The sequence below is a fragment of the Cebus imitator genome, unplaced genomic scaffold, assembly GCF_001604975.1.
Source record: "Cebus imitator isolate Cc_AM_T3 unplaced genomic scaffold, Cebus_imitator-1.0 Scaffold49, whole genome shotgun sequence".
In the NCBI taxonomy this organism is placed as follows: domain Eukaryota; kingdom Metazoa; phylum Chordata; class Mammalia; order Primates; family Cebidae; genus Cebus; species Cebus imitator.
The window spans coordinates 1383023-1400560 of NW_016107364.1; the positions used below are offsets into that span (position 1 = coordinate 1383023).

Genomic DNA, 17538 nt, shown 5'->3' on the forward strand with positions numbered 1-17538 from the left:
CCATGGAATATTATGCAGCCATCAAAAACGATGAGTTTGGGTCCTTTGTGGGGACATGGATGAACCTGGAAACCATCATTCTCAGCAAACTGACAGAGGAGCAGAAGATATATACTTAATTTCTTAACACTTAACACTTAATCATCCTCAAGCTAATTTAAGGACACAAGCTCAGAGAGCTAAATGCCTTGTCCAAAGTTATCTGGCTCCAGGAAGGGGCTGAGCTGGAATTCCAAGTCTAATATTTGTAGTTTCACAGTCTGTATTTGGGAGAACATTAATATAATTTCTGTTTTTAAAAAATTATTATATGGTGCTCTAATTTTTCTGGTTGCAAAATATTTGCATCCGAATATTCTGGAGCTGAATATTTAATAGAATTGTATGTCATTAGGAAAAAAAGTATCCCTTCATATGGCTTTGTCATGTGCAGAAAATTGTACTTTGTAAGAAAAAAGGGCTTGAGAAATGGCTGCACCTTGTGGAGAGTCTTCTTTGTACTACAACATAAGCGCATCTTGGTAAATCCTCCCTCTGTTTCATGACGTACCCTTCTTTATTAGCTAAGACACTACATAATTTGTGTAAGGTTGCACTGCTAGTAAGTGGCATAGCTATAATGTCAATCTATGTCTGTCTGATTCCAAAGCTCTGTTAAGTTTCTGCTGTACCAAACTGTCTCTTCTTAGATATTTGCATTTCCAAAATCTGTTACCACTTGAAATGCAGTTACTTCATTTAAGTTCAAAAGCAGAATTTGATAGCACTAAATAAATTGATGTAGAACTAATTAGAGCTGAGCAAACCATATACTGATCATATTCTAATCATTTAATTTTTAAATATTGTTTTGCTTTAGGGGTGTGGATCAGTAAGGGGCCAAATAAGCGAATAATAACATTATTATGTGTGAAATACAAGACTTGTATGTAGATAGAACACCAGGAGTGCTAAAGGAGTAATTTGGTTCGTAATTTTCTGGTGCATGGTTGGGAAGCATTTGTTAGGGAAGGTGCATCTGATCCAGGCAGAGGAGAGGCATGTTCATGTGTACAGGAAGTTTAAGGTTGTCCTACACATGCTTTTCAAGACTTCTGAAAAGTATGCAAGAAAGACAGAAAGAGTAAAGTCAAAGTATGTGTATCTTGGTTGTTCTACTTTTATAATGAGAGGCCTTTATGTGACTGTTGTAAGAATGCCTTTAACACGGAAAAGACTGCCTTCTTGTGAGTAATAAACAATGTAGACTTCAAAGGAATTCTATTACCTGGGATATACTTGTAGAACGAAAACATAGCATGACAACTTTGCAATTTAAATGAAGACATAGAAGAGAAATATTGTGATCTAGATACCAGAAATTTCCTTCTATCAGTTTCCTCATGGGTATAAAGAAATTATCCACCAGCAAAGACTGCACTAAAATTTGAAATTTAAAAGATGTGGCCAACTTGCATTTTTAGACTTCTTCAATTATTGGGAAAAATTCATTTTATTACCTTGTCTTCAAACCTACCTGTTGAGGGAGTGTGATATGGTAGAAAATATAGAACGAACAATCTAGAGGTGCAATATTAATCAGGTCTATAAAATAAGGGCAAGGTTCAGAAATTATGGTTTGTGTTAGTGTAATTAGTTGTCTTGCTTTTTTTTGTTCAACCAAAGCTTAAGGTTCAGATGTGTGTGTTCAAATCCTGACATTGTCACATACTTTATCTTGAAATGAAAGTAATGCCCATTCTAGGTCTCTATCTCATTTCATTATAAGGACTAAATATGTATATAAATTTTAATTTATTGCACATAAGTATTTAATAAATACTTCCTATTACAAAAGTAAAGAAAGGATCAGACAGATGTTCACATTATAAACATATATTTATTGCTGCTTTCAAAATTATTAATGAATATTTTTAAAAATCTGAAATTCCACAAGTTAATTTTCAAATGTGATTTTTTTTTTCAAAGACAGAAAATTGAGTATTATGTAAGTATTTCAATTAACTTTATTAACCTGCCATTGCACTAGCATGGAAGATGGAGAATTGCCAGTCAGTAGGACGGTGATAATAAGTAATTATATGGTGTTGACATCCAGGTGATTTAGTTATGTTAAAGACTACTGAAACCAGCCAATACAGCGAAAACTTCAAAACACAATCTTTTCACAAAAAAAATTGTTTTATATGAAATATTATATTTTAAAAATACACTGTAATCTTAAGAACATATTTGTCAATCAAAAACATTTCCTCTCTGTGAAGTAAGTGCACTTAAAAAAAAGTGTTCCCAGTGGATTAATTGAATAAATAAACTCCTGATGTCATAAACTCACGTAAAAAGATGAATAATGGGATTCCTTTATTTTATTTGCTTTCAGATTTTCAGAAGATGCTGGTTGGTTTTCAAGAAGGCTTCTAGCAAAGGACCCAGAAGGTTAGAAAAATTTCCAGATGAAAAGGCAGCTTATTTCAGAAACTTTCATAAGGTAAGTCACAGTCCTGGGAGTCCCTGGGGAATAACTGGGCCCTCGAAGACTTGTGGAGATATTTCTTTAATAGATGAAATCTACAAAGGCAAAAATTAATGGCTGGGATAAAATGCCCTTTTCTGATAAAATGCAAAAGATATTTTTCTCCTTTATTTTAATAATGTGTTTTAAATGCCAGTGGTACCTTTGCAAAATGAAAGACTTATTTTTATTGCTACTTTGCAAAATGAGATGACTCATAACTCAGCCAAATCATTTTCTAAGTTGCTGAGTATGTATTTTCTCTCTATTCAGGTTAATTGTGCATTTGTTACTTGATGTAAACTGTGAACAATATTTACTAGATAAAAATTGGGGGCTGCTGTTAGCAGTGCTAATGATACTGTTAATGTGTATGGCATTTGCTGTTTTGTAAGCTCCTTAACAAGAAAATGATCATTGAATATGCTGATGTGTAGAGGTAAGGCATGAATACTAGGAATAAAATATCAATTTCCTAAGAATTAAAAGAGTATAAAACATAACCCCAGAATGATGCTAAATATATCTTTCATGATAACATCAAAACACAGCTAGACATTTTATAGTAATACAGAGGATTCATGGTCAAAACTCAGAATTATAGAACAGTGTTGCTTATTGGTGGAATGCTTAGTAAAGATTGTAATTTCCCATTGGTAATACATGGAATAAGTTATCCCAGATAATGTTATGAATTTGTGGAATTTTATTTTTATATTGTTGTAATTTCTTTTTTAAAAGATTTTTTACAGTAAATAGTATTATTAGCTATGAATATTAACTAGTAATCATTTATATTGTATTTAAACTGGATCAAAGAGCTTAAAATTTAAGTTTGTAAAACTGTCTAGAAACGATATATGTATATATAATTTTTAAAAATACTTTAAATATAGATAGACATGGGTTGGTTGCTGATCTTGAACAATCCTCCTGCCTTGACCTCCCAAAGTACTGGGATTATAGGCATGAGCTACTGTACTCAGCCAAGTACTCCATATATTAATATAGATTTACTGCCAGAGGATACAAGTTAAAGTTTCTGTCCATTCACTTACTAGCTCATGAGTGTTTGGTTTTCTCATGAGTAGATTAATTTTAAAATTGTTTTATGTCTCTAAAGACTATTTGATATATGGTTTCATAAAACAGCCAGCATAATACTTCTCAATCTAATCGTATGCAATTATTTGAATTCTAAAGTCTTACTGGTATCTTTTTGTTATGACTATGATTATTACTTTAGCAATAATGTTAAATCTAACTTAATGGGGAACTGCCAGGTTGTAAAAACATGAGTCCCTGATATTTACTTTGTGAGTAAAATTTTGAAGGGCTGAGCATATTATGTCTTCTTTGGATGACTGGTTAGAATTCCTGCCTGCTGATTAGTGACATGTACTAGTTGGAGCTCTCTGGCCAGTACAGCTGGGTTTATTTTTACTTACAAATGAAATAGGAACAGTTGTCAAAAAGAATTATTATCTTATCTCTGGACTCAGCTATCTTTTATCTGAAAAAAGGTAGACACACGCTAGTCCTCTAACCCCCTATGGATTGGTAATTTGGACACAGATGGGCATGGAATGTCTGTTGTATACCAGGAATTCCACTCCTGGTTGGAAATACAAAGAAGCATGAAACACAGCCTTGCCCAAAAGGCTTGCATTCTAGTAGAAAATACAAATATACAAATAACTCTGATTTGCTATAGCAAGTACAGATGGAGAAGTAGTCATAGATTGCTGAAGAAAGAGCATGTTTTCTAATTTGGATCTTAGGTAAACCTTCTCTGCAAAGAAGTTACTTGAATGGCTGAATTGATATTGGTAGTGTGTTAGCCAAATGAAGAGAAAGGGTCATCTCTAGGAGGCATGTGGAACAGCCCTTCCTTCTTATTTTATATTCTCTTGATTTCTACTACCTTGCCTACTCCTTATCCCACAGAGGCAATCCCAGGCACTCCATGGCAGTGCTCAGAGCTAAAGAAAGTGCTAACTCCTATTTATCTTGCAGACTGCCTCATTAAAATCATTTGGCTTCCACTGTGAGCTGTGAATTTTAAGGCAAACTTCATTCCTTGAGTTTTTCTGTGAATTGTCAAAACATGTTCTATTTGTTAGCCCGATATGGAATTCCAAGTCATTAACATTTATCAGACATGTTTATGGAGGCCTCAGCATGAATGTGGCACTGGGCCATGTGCTGGGGATACAGTATTGGAAAGATGGCGCTCTAGTCTATCATTGATATTAACCTCTTAATAACATAAAACAATGTATATATGTAATAAATGTGTTTTTTATTAAAGAATATAATACAGAATTAATGAATAATGGCTGCAGATATGAGTAGGCTAAAACTTAACAACAACAACAAAAAGTCAGTCCTTAACAAATTCAGAGATATAAAGGAAGTTCATTCCAAGAAGAAAGAAAAATTTTTTTTAAATCACTACCAAAAAAATGAGGTGGAGACAATTCAGTGTGATCAAGATCTGAAAGAGATCTGTTGTGACTGAGTGTAGGAGAAGAGGTCAGAAAAACTGAATTAAACTGCAGGTGATGAGAGTCAATGACAGGGTTTAAGCCTGGGTCTGGCATTATAGTCTTAAAATACCACTTTGTGTTTTCATTTTCAGTGCGTAACAGTGATCTTCTGACAATATAATTGTCCCACAAATGACAGATAGAAATGCTGGATGTCAGGTTCAAGCCCCAGCTGAAGTCTGAGGGGAGAAGATAGTTAGGGGTAGGGAGCTGGAAGAACTCTCAAGAAATGGCAGGTAGATGACACATGACTTTATTCAGCAGCTCTCTCACACTGTCTGTCTCATCAGGAGCTTACTTACGTGTTCACCTTTATCTCAGCTGCTTGCTCCAGCTGTGCCCTTCTCAGCAGCCAGCTCTGTGGCTCTTGCCGCTCCAGTGCATAGCTGGCTCCCTCTTACAGGGTCAGCAGCTTCACTCTCTCCCTCTCAGCCCAAGCTGGTTTCTGGCTCCCGCTTGCCTGCCTTCAGGTGACCAGCTCTCCCTTACAGATTCAGCAGCTTCACTGTCTCTCTGGGTATAAATCTGACCTGTGTCCTGACTCCCCTGTGTTCATCTGTAAAACGAAACCACTCTGGGTCTCTGTCTTTCTCTGGGCATGCCATATGCACAGCATCAGCAGGGCAGTTATACCGTTTACAAACAATAGTGGCTCCGAGCCAGGTGACATGCTACATAGCTATGTTTACATAATGCATGGAATCATGCACCTGCACTCCAATCTTGTTGAGTCGTGCAGGATGTTTACCTCAGCCTGTTCTTAACCAAAGCACATCTATTTACCTTACACTGGACAAAATACAAAAGCAAGTCCCTGGGTCTCTGAGAAAAGCAAGTCATTTGTAGAGGAAAGTCAGATCTAGAAACAAATAAATGACAGCTTCTTCCTTTCTCTGGCTGCAGCTTTAGGCTCGGGACAGATTTAGTCACAGCAAAGCAGTATTGGCCATGGCAATGGGATGACTAAAACCAGTGGTTCCCAACCCCCAGGACATGAACCAGTACCGGTCTGTGGCCTGTTAGAAACCAGGCTGCAGAGCAGGAGGTGAGCAGCAGCCAGCAAGGGAGCAAAGCTTCATCTGAGTTTATTTACAGCTGCTTCCCATGGCTGATGTTACCACCTGAGCTCCACCTCCTATCATATCAGTAGCAGCATTAGATTCTCATAGAAGCGCAAATCCTGTTGTGAACTACGCATGAAAGGGATCCAGGCTGTGCACTCCTTATGAGAATCTAATGCCTGATGATCTGTCACTGTCTCCCATCACCCCCAGATGGGACCATCTAGTTGCTGTAAAACAACCTCAGGGCTCCCACTGATTCTGCATTATGGTGAGTTGTATGCATATTTCATTATGTACTGCAATGTAATAGTAGTAGAAATAAAGTGCACAATAAATGTAATATGCCTGACTTATCCCAAAACTATCCCTCAGCCCCCACCAACCCCCTGGTCCATAGAAAAATTGTCTTCCATGAAACCTGTCTCGTGCCAAACAGGTTGGGAACCGCTGAATAAAACAACCACAGAAAGACATGGCATTGTTCAGAAACCAGGAGAAACCTAGGTTGCCAGAAAGTGAGGAAGAAACTCCATGAAAGAGAAGGGTAGGAAAGGGGAGCTCTTAAATATGTACATAAACTCCCAACACGAGTGTGGCTGACACTTGAACCAGCTATGAAGTGGCAAACTGAAAACAACTCACGACTAAAGCTTAAGAGTCTGAAGTCTGAGCCACACCCTACCACAGGTGTAGCATTTGGCAATTCAGTCTAAGCAAGGTAATTGCTTGCTGAAACCAAACACCAACAAACTCAGACAAATGTCACAGAATCCAGAGGCTATACATGAGAACTACAGTGTCCAATATGAAATCCAAAATTCTTCAAGGCATAAAATATTATGAAAATGGAGCTTAATCAAAAGGGAAAAGAAAATCAGATGTTTAACCTGATAGGATTTAGATTCTGAATTATTAGGATAGGATTTAAAAACAGCCATTATGCCTATGCTTGATGAAGTAAATTAAAATATCATTACTGTTTTAATTTTAAAAAGATATTTTTGGCAGGAAAAAAATATTTTTTAAAGAAATCCTAACATAAATCATTCTACCATAAAGGCATGGAACCAACCTAAGAAAATGTCGTACATATATACCGTACGGTACATATGATACTATGTGGCCATAGAAAAGGAGCAAGATCATATATAACATGGATGGAACTGGAAGCCATTATCCTTAACAAACTAATGCAGGAACAGAAAATATATACCACCTGTTCTCACAAGTGAGAGCTGAATAATGAGAACACATGTACAGAAAGAGGAGAACCCCCGCCCTTTCTCACCAATTGATAGAATAGCTAGAAAAAAATACATTAGCAAGGACATAAGATTGGATATAACATAATCAACCATTTTGGCTCGATACTTTCATACCAATACATAAAACAACTACAGGTTACAGGTTATTTCCAAGTGCACATGGTATGGTCAATGAAGTAGGCTACTTTCAAGAATATTAACAAGTCTGCATAAATCAGAAAGTATTGTGTTATTTGACCATAGATGTTTTACATAAGAAATTAATAACAACATATTATCTAGAAAGCTCTAAATATTTGAAAATTATCATATGCCAAGGAGCAATATGCAAAGGGGCTAAGTAGAGATCACAAAGGCAAATATTCTAAACTGAAAGATAACAAAGATACATTACAATAAACCTTAGTTCATTGTTTTAGAGTAAAAGGACAAGTTTTGGATATGCTGTGTGAAAATGGACAGGACTTATGAATTAAGCATTGGGTGTGAATGAACATTAGAACTCATGCACGATCCGTGGGTCTGGGCTTGAGCAACAGTGTCAAGGATGATGCAGTTCGTGGGGTTGAGGAAGCCTAGGAGATCTAGCTTTGGGTAAAACTTACAAGCTTTTACTTTACATATATTAAATTTCAAATGTCTATTAGGCATTCAAACTGAAATGTCAAGTAGTCAATTAGATAAATAGCTATGGGCTGAAGTGAGGGAAATGTCACTGCTAAAGTTGTTCCTTTGGTTACCTTTGGCATATTGATAGTACCCTACACTATAGCTCTGATAAAATGTCCTTGGGAAAGACAGAGAAGAAAAAGAAGATAATGAGCAATCCAACATTTAGAAGATTAGTGGGAGAAAAAGGGCCAGAATAGAAGTCTGGGGGGAAAAATGTAAATTGTGAAAAATAACATTAAGAGTAGATCATTGGAAACCAGGAGAAAACTATGTATAAAGATGAACAAATGATACTATAGCTAATACCAACAAGAGATTGTGTAGTATGAAAGAAAAGAGACCATTGCATTTACAACACGGAGGTCCCCGATAACCTTTACAAAAGCTATTTCATTCAAATATGGGGACCAAGTTTACTTGGAGGAGCCTATAAGAGAATGATATTTGAGAAAGACAGCTATTTAGAAAACTTTTTCAAGAAGTTTTGAGCCAAGACTTGTGGCAGGTATGTTTTTAAACATGACATACATGTTATCTATGGATAACACACCTGTAGGCCTATGGGAATGATCTAGTAAACAGGAAATGTGATGAGGAGAAGGTTTCTGTGTATAATTATAGGGTTTTCTCTTTGACAGGATCCGGGATACTTCATTCATTTTTTTTTCCCATTTATTTATTTTATTGTATTTTAGGTTTGGGGGTACATGTGAAGAACATGCAAAATTGTTGCATAGGAACACACATGGCAGTGTGATTTGCTGCCTTCCTCCCCATCACCTACATGTGGCATTTCTCCCCCTGCTATCCCCCCCAGCTCCCCACCCCCCACCGTCCCTCCCCTATGTCCCCCCAACTGACCCCAGTGTGTAGTGCTCCCCTCCCTTTGTCCATGTGCTCTCATCGTTCAACACCTGCCTATGAGTGAGAACATGCGGTGTTTGATCTTCTGCTCCTCTGTCAGTTTGCTGAGAATGATGGTTTCCAGGTTCATCCATGTCCCCACAAAGGACCCAAACTCATCGTTTTTGATGGCTGCATAATATTCCATGGTGTATATGTGCCACATTTTCCCTATCCAGTCTATCGTCGATGGGCATTTGGGTTGGTTCCAGGTACTTCATTCATTTTAACAAAAACATTGAAAGAGAGTATGAGTATAGATATAAGTAGGTTGGATAAAAATTAATATTGGAAAACTGTGATCAACATGTCAGAAACATACGTGCTCTATGTGTGATTTTTCCCTCCAGTGTGTGAAAACAAAGTGGCAAAACAGCATGAAGAGCATATTGAGAAAAGGAACAGTTAAGGGGATCATCTTGTAGTTAAAAACTCTACAGACTTTTGACTGTAAACTGAAGCTCCCTGAAGCTCTTTTATAACTATGTTCAGTAGATCTGACCGCTGGAATTTACCTTCTTGTGGCAGTGTTATGAAGATGAAAGTTTATTATTACAACTTTCCCTTTATAACATTGGAAACGATAATTCACTTTCCCAATGACTTAAGCTTCCTTTCAGGAATTTTATTTTATATTTTCTGTGATGGATTATGAACTGAAACAGCAAAGTTCAACCAATCCTGATATGGAAAAATAACAGGCATGATTCATCAGTAGTAAAAATTGTAAGTTTTTTTTAAGAGTATATACAAGGTTCCTTTTCTGACTTTGATTTTATTTTAGTGAATATTAACTAACGCTTGTGTCTTTGTATCAACCTTACTATATCTCCTCTTTCCACTATTGTAACTAACTCAATTATTCTGATTTTTGTTTCTTTTTTCCCTTAGGATGTACATCTGGTTTTCTTCAAATTCTCTTTTATCATCCTTTCATTATTCTATAATGCCACTCTATTACTCATATGTGATCTATTCTTCCTAGTCAGCAAAATTATACTAAAATTAGGCAACTCTGAATTGCACAAATTAAGGTAATAGCTATTCGTATGAATATATGCACTTGTTGGGTGAGATAAATAACATTGGCACATCTTTCTCTACGAGTTGTTGCCACTGTGCTACAAAGGAAAGAGATCTTCCCTCTTTGTTGGGGAATTGCTATTTAACCCAATTCATATGTGATAAATGCAGTATGATCATTAACATAATCGTATAATGTAATATAAATTTTTGTGAGACTACTATGTGTAGTAACAGCGCAGACCCCAGGTTTCAGAAAATGAAGAAGATACTCTTCTTGTTTGTACGCTAGGGACAGTAATTGTCCTAATCTTCTATGACCAGTAGGAAAATTGAATAAGGTTCTACCTATAAAAAGGTTAAGAGTGTTGGGAGTAGTCAGTCAACACTAAGAGTTACTATCACTATTGTTTTGAAATTTTATGATCTGAGGAAGTAAGGTTTGTAAATAACCAACTATAATGAAATATGATTAAATGTAGAGCACAATATTAAAAGTACACAAGAACAGTTAATTCTGCTTCTGGCAACTAGGACTTTACCAAGGAGGGGACACTTAAGGGACTTCTTAGGTTTACTTAGTTTTGACAAAGTAAAATAATGGGGAAAATGCATTATATAAAGAAAAATGTGACCACAAGTACTGAAAAGCTATATTGCATCATGATTTGAATAATCTGCTGTTGGCTCTTAAAGGAGGCCTGGAGTGGGAAAGATGCGCCTAAAAGAAGTGCATGGGGCAATAATGGGGTATAACTACCTTGCTATGAGTTTAATTTTTATTTTTAGGCAATAGGGGAGTTGTGAAGGGGTTAAAATGGTTTGTCATATTCTCAAATATGTATTTCAGAAAAAATCCATTTTTGTGGTTTCTCAGCCAATGGCTAGGGTAATAGACTACATACAGAGAAACTAGTTCATTAAATATTATAATATTCTCACTTCCCAAAAATAGATGTCAAAGTCTTGAATGGACAAAGGTAGGTGATTGGGGAGGAGGAGTTAGATTTAGGTGACATTTTCCAGGCACAGTCAAGTAGAATTAGTTATGTAATGGATACAGTGTACACTCTTCAGCCCATGGTTTAAAGCCCAGAATTCCCTACTGCACCATATATCCATGTAACAAAACAGCAAAGGTATTCCCTAAATTTATACAGATAAAAAAAAAAATTAAAGACTTTGTAACTGATGGTGTTTAGGGGAAATGGAGGAGAGAGGAAGGAGAGTTCTGATCTTTTCAAGACAAGGTGGTGGATGAATGACTTTGCATTCACAGAAACAGTTACCACATGAAGAGGAGCAGTTTTCACTGGTGAAGAAAAATGTCATTCTTGGCATGGTATGAGAAGGCATCTATGGTATATTCAGCTATATATTTTCATTAAGCAATTACAAGTACAGCAGATTGTAGTGAAATTGCCTAGGAAACCTACTGAATAGAAGTTAAGGTGGGTGTATATCAAAGCCCATCTGTAGAAGCAGATCCATGCAAAATTAAACTCTGTAGTAAGCCGTTTTCTTTAAATGAAATGGACTTTGGTATCAGCCTTATAGTAACATCCGTGATATTTCACAGGTATTTCAATTCTAAGATTATTGAGAACTACAAATTTAAAAAAAAGTTCCCTGACAGGGAAGAAGCTAATATATGAAATGATTTTAAAAATTGCAAAGAATGCCACTTACATCAGTAACTATTAGTGGAATAAATGTTAAAAGACTAAACAGCAAATGTTATAGTCACTATCCATACTATGTAACTATACTCCTAAGGAAATAGTAATAATTCTAAAGAGAGAATGTATTTGTTTTACCAAAGAGAAAATTGTTTAAAAATTTTGATATTTACAACGGAGAGGAGAAAGCAGATATCAGAAGCCACATGTGTCTCCATGGGACAGGACAGGTGGCTGTGGGTGACTTGAATGTCACCATACGGATCAGATGGCATTACTTTGTCCAAGGCCTAGACAACCAGCCATCAAGGCACCAAAAAAAAAAAAAAAAAAATCACAGGAGTTTTAAAATATTTTTATGTTCAGATATACTCTTGCTCTTACAAAATTGTGGACTAAATCATAATTCCTTATGACTTGCTCCATTTCTAGAATTATTAATCCTTTTTCTTCAAAAGTGAACATTGTCAAAGTTGTGTATTTGGTCATAGTTACCTCTGAGGGTCAGGTAAATACAGGAAGCTCCTTTATAAGCAAGGCCTGCAGATATGAAATCTTTTGTTTTCTCTTAGACAATTAATGGTCAGTCTAAATTTTGGGTCTCCAGAATAGGGAAAAAATATTCATTTTCAAGGTGGCTTAGAGAAATAGACTAGTATGGATTTCCCAAACTGTTCTATTTGTGAATGTTTAGATATCCTAAGCTTGTAATTAACCAGTTACTTTGATATACCCTAAAATGTATATAACATTCAATAGCAATAAATTAAAATAATCAAATAAATGAAATGTTTGCAACATAAATGACAGATTTCTGAAAAAATAAATAAATAAATAAATAAGCCAAGGATACAATTATTTCCGTACCAGCTTTGACTTTGTGTTATGCCTGATCTGGAACATACATATTATAAGCTTATGAGTATTAATGGTCTCATTTAGACATTTGATATGTTTACTGTGAGAGAGATCTTGTAGCATAAATCAATTTTTCTATGAAACTGCTATAAAGTGGTATATACTTTTTTAAAAACTTCTTGCTAGAAAGAAATTTGAAATTCAAATCACTAGCTGCTGAAGGAAGTTATTAAAAATGCATTAGGGTTGAAAATGTAGCTGTATATAATTGTCATAACAGATATTCAAAACAAATTTATCCTCAATGAAAACTGAACTAGAGCAATTTACATAGAATCAGCTAATAAATTTTCCTTAATTTTCTAAGCAGATGAAAAAGAAGCAGTTTATAGACATTTTAATAAAATAAATATGAATTCTGTCTACAGGGAGGAAAATATACATAAAATCCCTGAGAAGGATAAATGAAGATAGAATGATGTGAAGTTCCAGGGATAAAAGCTGCTTGATGCCAGAAAAGTGATGCTTGTATTGGGACCAATCTCACTTCTAAATTCTCTATAACCCAACACTGAAAACATCCTTTTATTCTGTTTGGCATTGGCAGTATTTATCTTTATGTAAAGCAAACATCTGAGAAAGTCTGGGAAAAGAAAAGTTACCCTTGTGAAAAACAGCCACCTATAAATATAGCATTTCTTCAAAACTAGAAGCAAAGGAATGCATAAATGCAGAAATAGCACATGGGCATAATGTTCTGTTGAACACCCTACCCTCATTTTGACTCCACAATGAAATGGCCCTATGCATGGATGAGCACATATGTGATGTGATGTGAAAGGTGTTGAAAGGCTTGGTGTCTTTTGCAATACCTGCTGGAAGTTCCCAAAGTGATCATGATTTGTTTAGATTAAGGTATCTTCTCTGTTCATTAATGTATTCATCCATCTTCAATCTCTTATCTGGAAGAGGTTTCAGTTTCTCGAGCATTAAGCAGTTACTAATATACACATTGGTTTTTAGGATAGTGACACCTTAATTCACAGTCATTGACTGATGGATTTACTTATATTATCACATGCAGGTTTCTCAGGGAAAACTCAAAGGAATGGAAAATGAAAAGTTCGTGTTTATGTTGGATAAAGAAGGGGGAATATGCCCATGGCCTGATGCATGTTCTGTGTCGAGTGTCTGAGAGGGATGGTCTGGTTGTGAATGGAAAACTCGAAGCCAGAGCTTAGCCAGGGGCACTAGGTGTTGAAACTTTCAGGTGGAGGCGAGCTGTAATGTTGTGATTGCTAAATTCTAGGAAACTTCCAGCTAAACTTGATCTTCGTAATATTTGAATTAAGGTCAATTAAAATTTTCCAAAATCTTAGATATCTGTTGCCAATAAGAATTATTCTATGTGGCTTAATGATGCCATGGAAAGCAGATCACTCAGCAATTCAGATTTCTGTTATTACCAATTTCTCTACAGCAGTTATGATCAGACTCTTTGAAAACCATGAGGGTACCTGTATTCCTATGTAACAAACCTGCACATTCTGCACATGTATCCCAGAACTTAAAGTAAAATAAATCAATTAAAAAAAAATGCCTGTATGACTGATCTGGGCTTGACTTATAGTATATAGCAGCATGATTTATGTTAGCAAATTCCACTTTGCAAAGTGGAATTTGCAAAGTCCTTATTCCACTTTTTAAATTTACCCATTTTTTTCTTTTATAAAGCAATAATCTATAATGGTACTATATAAGAAAATTTATATTTTAAACAATATATTTCCCTATTTGTAAAATGCAAGTAATTATAATATCATGGCACACAAAGCGAAGAGGTAATTGCAAGTAAGTTAATATGTAAATTATAAAATCATTATTGTTGTAAAAGTGATTTCTGCCTTAGGTTTTGCATCTTTGAAATTAAGAAAATAATACATATCAACTTTAGAAAATTTTTGAGACAAAGTCAGATGATAATTTTAAACAAGTCATTTTACATGGGAAGTCAGATAATGTGAAAGAATATTCAGTACTGAAGCACTGTTCTGACATTATTTCCATTATTTCTGAAGCATTTTTGCGTTAATTCACAGATTTAGATTCAATGTTTTTCATTATTTCAGAGTATCATCAGTACATTTTTGATTTTGAAAACTCTTTTTTAATCTATCAACAAATTCTGCCTAATTGTGTAATATGTGACCAGATGCAACAGGAGAAATGCTTACTGCATCATGTCCAAGGAGAATAAATTGTTTCCTACCATTAATGGAAAGTTATATACTACACCTACAGTTATAAATGCATATTTATTTAGAATTTACAATTTGAACACTATTTCAGTGAAAATTTATTCTTGAATAATAATTTGCACCTCACTATAAATATCTATCTAGCATCCCTTTCAAATAAATGAGGCATTTCAAATTTATATAGCATTTTAATATTTTTAATGCTATTTACTTCAATACAAAACAACAGTACAATTTTAATTGATCTTTGAGGAATCTAAATTTGCAGTTTGAGAAAAACCACTGAACTAATTTTATTTGAGAGCAGATCCTTAATCTAGGGAACTGGGGGCTTTGAGACAGTGAAATTACTTGTTTTGATCATAAGTGTTTAATTTATCTACTCAGAATATTGTGAAATAAATTGATCTCCTGAAGAAATGGTTGAATTTCTCCCATACAATATGAAGGCAAACAAAGCTTTTTCCCCTTTAATTTAGAAACGGACAAAGGAAGAGAAAGAGAGATTATAAATTTTTGCTTTAAAATGCAACTATTTCCCCATAGTTCTTCTTTTCTATTTTTTGAATCAAATTAATCCTATATAGATATCAAGCATTCTATAATATCAAAATGTAACTGGATTTTCAGTAGCCTGGAATTCTCTAATTTTTTAAAATTCTTTTTTTTCCCCCCCATTTATTTTATTGCATTTTAGGTTTTGGGGTACATGTGAAGAACATGCAAAATTGTTGCATAGGAACACACGTGGCAGTGTGATTTGCTGCCTTCCTCCCCATCACCTACATCTGGCATTTCTCCCCCTGCTATCCCTCCCCAGCTTCCCACCCCCCACCGTCCCTCCCCTATTTCCCCCCAACTGACCCCAGTGTGTAGTGCTCCCCTNCTCCCCAGCTTCCCACCCCCCACCGTCCCTCCCCTATTTCCCCCCAACTGACCCCAGTGTGTAGTGCTCCCCTCCCTGTGTCCATGTGCTCTCATCGGTCAACACCTGCCTATGAGTGAGAACATGCGGTGTTTGATCTTCTGCTCCTCTGTCAGTTTGCTGAGAATGATGACTAAAATTCTTTCATAAAAGATTTTCCTGGGTATACTGGAAATCGCCTTCCTATTTGATACTCTCCCATGCTTGAAGCTATTGTGATATTCTCCTAGTCCTAAAGCTGGTTTGCCCAACTCTCCAAAAGTGGGCCAAAATAAGTCAACCTTTTAATGTTGCATTTCAGTTCCGTCTTCCAAGCAAACTGATGTGGTCAGTCTCACCATTATCCCAAATTGAATTTTTTATGCAGTTCAAATACTAACAATAATTGGGATACAGTTTTAGTTTTCTTTTGCTACATAATAAATCATCACCAACTTGGGGGTTGAGAAATACCCATTTTTTGGTTCACAGTTCTGGGGTCAAAAGCCTGATTCAGCCTGTCACAGGGTTTCATAAGGCAGAGGTCAAGGTGTCAGGTGGACTGAGTTCTCATCAATGGCTGTAGAGAAAAATCTGCTTCAAAGCCCCTTCTGTTGTTGGCAGAATTCAGTTCTTTGTAGCTGTAGGGCTGACTCCCCGTTTCCTTGCTGGCTGTCAAGAACAAATCGCTCTCAGCAACTAGAGGCTGCTGCAATCTGTAATTCTCTCCCTCACCAAGCCAGCAGGGCACATCAAATCCTTCTTGTGCTTTGGATCTCTGACTTCTGTTTCAGTGTCCAGCTGGAGAAAACTTTGCCTTTAGAAAGCTTCCATGATGAAGCCAGGCATGCCTGGGGAATCTTTCTTTCATTTTCATTTCCTTTTTCCATTTTTGGTTTTATTATTATTTTCAATTGACACATACTAATTGTACATATTTATGGTATACTATGTGATATTTTGATACATATATATGAAGTATAATGTTCAAATCAGGGCAATTCACATATTCATCACCTCAAACATTGATTTTTCTTTGTGTTGAGGACATTAACAATCTGCTCTTCTAGCTATTTGAAAATATATAATATATTGCTGTTAATTATAGTCACCTTACGGTGCCAGAACACTAGAACTTATTCCTCCTATCTAGCTATAATTTTATACCTTTTAAAAAGCAATTTCTCATTATCCCCCTTCCCCTGACCCTTTCGAGCCTCTAATAATAATTCTATTCTTCTTTATGAGCACAACTTTTTAGCTTCTACATTGCAGTGAGAACATGTACTCATCTTTCTGTGCCTGACTTATTTCATTTAATGTCCTCCAAGCTCATCCATGTTGCCACAAATGACAGATTTTCATTCTTAATAAATTAGGAATTATTTTTCATAATGTCTTGTTTATGGCTGAATAGTATTCTATCGTGTATATATAGCATATTTTCTTTATCCATTCATTTGTGGATGGACCTGGGAACCACTCTTCCTTAAACAGTGTCATATGGCATAACCTAATTTAGGGCATGTACAGCAGGGGTTGAGGCATCTTGGAGGACGTTTTAGAATTCTGTCCATCATCAATACCCATTTGACATCCTTGCAGGGCCCAGTGGTTGGTAACGTGTTTGCTGTGGCTCATCACTCATGCCTTCTCAGCCCTGGGACAATGCTTTATCTAATTTATGGAAAGGTACTGGTAACAGTGCAGTTCTACTCACAAAACTCAAAACATATGGACATGCTTACACTGTCATTTAGGCTATTTGTTTAAGGAAGCAGGGAGTATCGCTTTAAAGTTCTGTGTTGTGATGTAACTCTAGTGGCTACCATTCCAGTCCTACTTTAGCTT

The 17538-nt window shown here is 35.8% G+C and overlaps 1 protein-coding gene across 1 annotated transcript in view; it reads left to right on the plus strand.

Annotated features, from left to right (window-relative positions):
- The window catches only part of DOK6 (docking protein 6), a 449269-nt gene that overhangs the window by 166331 nt on the left and 265400 nt on the right, over positions 1 to 17538 (plus strand). The window contains exon 2 of the mRNA XM_017527520.2: positions 2381 to 2488. Coding sequence (XP_017383009.1) covers positions 2381 to 2488 — 108 coding nt within the window. The remainder of the gene's footprint in view (positions 1 to 2380; positions 2489 to 17538) is intronic.